Source organism: Phascolarctos cinereus, unplaced genomic scaffold, assembly GCF_003287225.1.
Source record: "Phascolarctos cinereus isolate Bilbo 61053 unplaced genomic scaffold, phaCin_HiC Scaffold_9;HRSCAF=440, whole genome shotgun sequence".
NCBI classification, from domain to species: domain Eukaryota; kingdom Metazoa; phylum Chordata; class Mammalia; order Diprotodontia; family Phascolarctidae; genus Phascolarctos; species Phascolarctos cinereus.
Genome location: NW_027556402.1, coordinates 253,459,711 through 253,465,710, shown reverse-complemented (window position 1 = coordinate 253,465,710; position 6,000 = coordinate 253,459,711). Strand labels below are relative to the sequence as shown.

The 6,000-nt window shown below is 58.0% G+C and overlaps 1 protein-coding gene and 1 long non-coding RNA gene across 2 annotated transcripts; one reads left to right on the top strand and one right to left on the bottom strand.

The window, feature by feature from the left end:
* Nucleotides 1–323: 323 nt before the first annotated feature.
* On the bottom strand, nucleotides 324–2,578 carry LOC144455478 (uncharacterized). Its single transcript, XR_013484172.1, has 2 exons — nucleotides 1,621–2,578; nucleotides 324–1,284 (listed from the first exon to the last, which is right to left on the bottom strand). It is a non-coding gene; the product is annotated as an uncharacterized LOC144455478 (long non-coding RNA).
* A 997-nt stretch (nucleotides 2,579–3,575) lies between these two features.
* FTH1 (ferritin heavy chain 1) lies at nucleotides 3,576–5,452 on the top strand. The gene is made up of 4 exons (XM_020968220.2): nucleotides 3,576–3,999; nucleotides 4,663–4,809; nucleotides 4,898–5,023; nucleotides 5,134–5,452. Exons 1-4 carry the CDS (start codon nucleotides 3,886–3,888, stop codon nucleotides 5,296–5,298), a joined length of 552 nt encoding a protein of 183 aa, XP_020823879.1. The 5' UTR covers nucleotides 3,576–3,885; the 3' UTR covers nucleotides 5,299–5,452.
* The last annotated feature ends 548 nt before the right edge of the window (nucleotides 5,453–6,000 follow it).

Sequence of the window (6,000 nt, the reverse complement as noted above, 5' to 3'; positions counted from 1 at the left end):
CATCACCTGTAGGTGCTTCTCCCATCCAAGGTGCCACCAGGCTCATCTTGTCTTGCTGACCAGGGGTGACAACCTGCCATGTATCTAATGCCACCCAGCCCACTCACTTTACAGATGCGGAAACTGAGGCTCTGGGAAGTGAAACCACTTGCCCCAGGCCACAGAAGCATCAGGGGCAGATTTGAACCCAGGACCTCTGCCTCGGGGACCAGCTCTTCCCACTACAGCAGCATACCCCAGAAAGGCGCTAGGTGTCCATTGACTGATCGCTTACAGAGCAGCACCACAAACTGCTACAAATTAAGCACATCACACACCGAACATTGCAAAGGACTTTGCATCTATTAGCACACACCTCATCTCCCCAACACCCAGCCCAGTGCCTGGTATACAGGAGGCACTTAATCAGTGCTGGTGGCCTGACGGATCTGTGGTAAGATCAACAGGTAAGAGCCTGTGAGCCGACGCTTGTCCAAGGGTACACACGTCAGGGTCTGGGACCTGAACCAGGGTCCTTGAATTCCAAATGGAGGTAAGACTCCTCTGGAAGCCCGGAGAAGCCTCCGGACCTGGCTCAGAATCACAATTTTAAATTCATACAATATATAGGATTACCCTCTCCCAACCTCAATTTTATTGGAATAAAGATCTAACTTTTTTCCCCATCCAAGTTTCCAGGCACCTCCCCCATTTTTCTCTGGCCCCTTCGGGTGGGCACCCGTGGTCCCCAGTGAAGAAGTCCCAGTCTAGTGAGCCCCTGGTCGATGGGGATCTCGGAACATTTCAGTCGGCCCTGGGACCTCAATGCTTCTTGTCCCCAGGGCTGGGCCCTAGGAAAGGACCTAGTGCCTAGTTTTCCAGCTGCAGCTGCCCCTAGAGGTCACATGACTGAATCGGAGTAAAAAATCCTTTTTCCCAGGACAGGCCAGGTGAAAGAACGGATTTCCCCCATTTTCTCATTTGCCAAACTCAGCTACACAAAAGATTTTCTTAGAAAACCTAGTGACCCACCACCCCACCTCTCCTCCCGAAAAGTTTCTGGGATGAAGTGGGAGAGGGTGGGGGAGAGAATGCATTCAGGAACAGGCGGGAGCTGGTGACATCAGCAAGTCCCACCTGGGCTGCCCAGCCTGTTCAGAAGAGAGAAGGGAGCCATATCTGCTCTCAGCAGAACCCAGGGAGGGTCCGGGGCCCCAGGGGGAGACAGGAGCACATTCCAAGCTGGCTGTTTGGGGTTATCTCTCTTGCGCCAATTTTCTCTGTCTCTCCTCTGGCTTTCTGCTTCTAGGAGATAAGGCATAACAATGTCACATAGGTATGGCTTGAAAAAAAAAACGGTCTTTTCATGGGAAGGGTGAGGAAGGAGCCCAGGACTTGGGGTTCTGATCCCAGCTCTGTCATTAACTTGGGGTGTGGCCAATGGCCCCTCTTTGAGCCTCCAGCTTCCCATCCACCCGATGAGGGGGCTGCCGACAGCTCCGAAATCCTACAACCAGCCCTTATTAAGAAGCAGGAGGGCTGCAAGGCTCTGGTCATTTGCTCGCCTACTTTGGAGGACCCATACAAACTGAGATCCCAAGTTTCTGCCCCTGGGTTTGGCAAACCACTCGATGACCTCACCTGGGGTGCATCCAGGAGTCTGCCGATAATGATTGTTGTCTTCTGTTCTTAAAAACATGCCCAGTGCCAAGGGCCTGCGGGCGCCAGTACGGATTGTAAGAATCCACCCTCCCACCTCCTGGCACGGGGAGCCAAAGTCTGGGGACCATCAGGCAAGGCGGGAGATGATAGCACAGGGCTGGCCTCTGCCCTCTTGGCTCCCATCCCCACAAAGCCACAGGCATCCAACTGCAAGTGACCATGAGACTCACAAGTCAAAGTGGGAAGGGGCTTATTTTACAGAGTGACGGGGGAGGGGGGGATTGAAGCTCAGCACGAACATGATTTTGTCCGATGCCATGCGGCTTGGCAGGTCACCCAGGCTCCGTCCACTGCACCCTATTTCCTCTTGCCCTGGGTTCCAGGGCCCATTGCAATACCGAGGGCTGCATGCCAGTTTTTGGAATTTCACTAGGGTAGACCCTGGACTCAGAACCAGAAAAGGCTCAGAGGCCATCTTGTCTGAGCCTCTCATTTTTACAGGCTGAAGCGGACTTGGAAAGGTTAAGGGATCTGCCTGGCTGAGGCAGAGCCGGAAGCCCCTCCTCTGACTCGGACCCTGCAGGGCAGGGCGGGCTGCCGCCTCTGAGCTGGTGGAAAGAGCTGGCCAAGTGCATTGAAAGCTCGGTCCAGGTCGGGCCATGGGTGCCCCCCTCCCCATCATCTTGTAGCAGTTTCCCTGCGCCAACTCCAGGTGTCTGCAACCTGGGGTCCAAAGTCATCCTTTAAAAATGTATTCTGGTCACTGCATTTCAATGGAATTGGTTTCCTTTGTCGTAATCTCGTGTATATTATGCCTTTGAAAATAGCAGACTCCTGAAAAAGGGTCCCACCTTCTTTCCCAGACTGCCAAAAGGGTCCAGGACACAACAAAGGTGAAGAACCCCTCCCTCCCTGGTCCCCCTGCAGTCTTTCTCCATCCCCTCCCCAGCATCGCCCCGTTGGCCTCCCCCGAACCACCAGGTACACACGGATCTCTACAGACTCTCAGTCTTTCCTTGGGGACAGAGGTCACTTTTGTCTTTGTCCCCCACCCCACTCCCAGCTCTTTGAGCTCTCGCAGAGAGAGGACTGTTTAATTTTTTTCCCCCTGGTCTTTGTGCGGACATCGAAAGCGGCGCCCAGATTATCTGGTTGTTGATTGACTTGGATGACCTTGGGCAAGGTAGTTCATTTCTGGGGGCCTCAGTTTCCCCATCTGTAAAATGTGGGGGGGGGGCTTGGAAATCAGACATCCAGGGTTGGAAGGTCGGAGACCCGCTGGTCCAACGCCCTCATTTCACAAGGGATGGGAGGGGGGCTCCGCACCCCGCGCTCTCTCCAGGGCTCGGACCCCGACTCAGGGCTCAGATTCTGGAGGTCCCAGCCCTCCAGCGGGGGGCCACCAGGGTCCATCTCTGCTGCTGCAGGGCTGGGAGGGGGAGGCCTCGCTACAGAGGCGGCGCTGAAACCCCCTCCCCAGTTTTCTCTTCACTCCCGGGGGAGGGGTCCCTATGCCAAATACAGTCCCCTCCAAAAAACGGGGAAAAGAAAGTCATCTTAGACAAAGGGGCGCGTGGGTCCAGCCGAGGCGCTCTCAAAACCCCCCCTCCCCATCCACAGCGTCCCCCCACCCCAAGACAGAATGCATGGCTGGCCGTGGGCAGGGGAGGGGGGAGAGCGCGGTGTTGGGAACAGCGGGAGACTCGAGCCTCCGCTCGCCTCCCCCCAGGGGACGAGAAGAGCCACCCCCCCCGTCTCCAGAGCGCAGACTCAGACGGAGGGGGCTGCGAGGGGGAGCGGGCAGCGAAGGGCGGAGGCGGCGGGTCTCGTGATGCCAAGGCCCGCCCCCCCGCGCACCCCCCGCGCAGCCATTGGCGGGGGCTGACGCGACGCGGGGCGGGGCCTCGGCGCGGCCATAAAAGGCGCGCGCGGGCGCCCCCGAGTCGCCAGAAGCGCAGGGAAGGGGAGTCGCTGCGGTTTCCTGCTTCAACAGTGCTTGAACGGAACCCGCTGCTCGATTCCCGGCCGGAGCCGCCCTTAGCCACCTGTCCACCTTCACCTCCACTAACCAACACTTCTTCCGTCCTCCCGTTCGAGCAGCAGCCGCCCGCCTCAGCCGCCCCCGGCCGTCGCCGCCGCCGCCGCCGCCCCAGCCTCAGCCGTAGCCGCTGCGCAGCCGCCTCCTCCCGCCTCCTCCTCCTCCTTCTCCTTCTTCTCTTCGCCGCCTCCGCCATCTCCGCCGCCATGACGACCTCGTCCCCCTCTCAGGTGCGACAGAACTACCACCAGGACTCGGAGGCCGCCATCAACCGGCAGATCAACCTGGAGCTGTACGCCTCCTACGTCTACCTGTCCATGGTGAGGACGGGCCCCGGGGAGGGGGGGGCGGGGGCGCCCCTCCCCTTCCTCCCGCTCCGCTCCCCGCTCCCCTCCCCCCTCCCGGCCATCACCGCGGGCCGGGGCGGGGGAGTCTGCGCCTGCGCAGTGGCGGCTGCGCAAAGCCCCGCCCGCGGCGGGGGGGCCAGCTGGGGCCATGCGGCCAAGGGCGGAGCCCGGGCTGGGAGAATGGCGGAGGCGGCCCCTCCCCATACCGGATCCTCTCTGGTCTTTACACGCTGGATGTCGGGGGGGGGGGGGGCGGCAGCCTGGTGCCCAGTTTGACCTTGAGCCGCTTTCGAACGCAACCCCCCCCCACCTCGTGGGGTCTTGCAAGGGCAGGCCCCCCTTAATGAATGGACATGTGGAAAGCCCAAGGAGCCCGGGAGGAGAATCTCGTCAGAGATGGCTGTTCTGTAGCTCAGATATGTCGAAGCCCAGGAAGTGCAGACACCGCAGCCCGGCCAGGCGGAGCCCTTGGGCGCCGGGACCCTAGGAGCAGAGCGGGGGTCTGACAGTGGCAGTTATTTGCCCCAGATGGTACTTGAAGTGACGCTAGGTGACCCCGTAATTAGCCTCTTGGGGGTCCTTTGTTTTTGGTTCAGCAGGGCTCAGAGAATAATCCAGGTTTTGCTGTCTTTTCAGTCTTACTACTTCGACCGAGATGATGTGGCTTTGAAGAACTTTGCCAAATATTTCCTACACCAGTCCCACGAGGAGAGGGAGCATGCTGAGAAGCTGATGAAACTGCAAAACCAGCGAGGCGGTCGGATCTTCCTGCAAGACATCAAGGTGAGCAGGGGCCCGGCAGGAGCTCCGCGGGTGGGTGGGGGCTCCCGGGGGCGAGCGCTGGCTCACAGGCCGACCTCGGTGTCAACAGAAACCGGACCGAGATGACTGGGAGAGTGGGCTGAACGCAATGGAGTGTGCTCTGCACTTGGAAAAAAATGTCAATCAGTCTTTACTGGAATTGCACAAGCTGGCAACTGACAAGAACGACCCCCATGTGAGTAGCCGGGCCCCTCCCCCTCTGGGTGTGCCTGCCACAAGTGGGTGGGTCCTTAGGTAGCAGCTGCTCCCTGAATGACCGACAGCCCTGCCTTCCTTCGCTTTCAGTTATGTGATTTCATCGAAACCCACTACCTGGACGAACAGGTGAAGTCCATCAAACAACTGGGTGATCACGTAACCAACCTGCGCAAAATGGGGGCCCCCGATTCTGGCATGGCGGAATATCTTTTTGACAAGCACACCCTTGGAGACAGTGACAACGAGAGCTAAGCCACACGCGGCTTCCCCCACACTTGGGAACTGTGGGCGTGACTCCTACTGTCTTTCAGTGCATGCATATTTTGGTTATCTGACCTTTTCATAATCTGTACCAAAAAACGACCACCATTTACATCCCAATAAAGTGACTTGGTACTGATGAAAATCACTGTGCCGAGTTTTTATTTTGGGAGGCAGTGCACCGTGTTATTTGTTACACAAGCTTTAGAAGCTAGTCAGCTAGGGCTAGAGGCGTCAGTAGAGAGATGATTTGGGTTGATTTAAGCGGGCCTGGGTGAGGGATAAAACTGCTCCCCGACCCTCAGACCGGGAGAGGAGCCTTGTGGTGGCCACTTCAGGCGTGGGGCTAATGGGCCCCCGAAGGTTTCCAGGACCGGAGCTGACCAGACCTCTGGGTTGGGGAGGCGTGATGTATGCCCCTTAAGTACCCCTAGTCCAAGGAAGAAGGCGGAGTTCCCCTAAAGAGTAAACAGTCCCAATGGACTTGAAATTTGTCACCCAGGATCCGCCCTAAATTTTAGTGAGACTTGCGCATGCGTTTAGTTGGCGTGAGACAGGGAGCCCTTTGTTCGTGCTGTAGAGGCCCTCCCCTCTTTTCAAGAGAAGCTAGACAGAGCTGTGAACACTGGGACTGGCTTCTAGTCCGGCTCTGTTCAGCTGTACCTGTTTGCCGGTTAGATAAGGGGCCTGGCC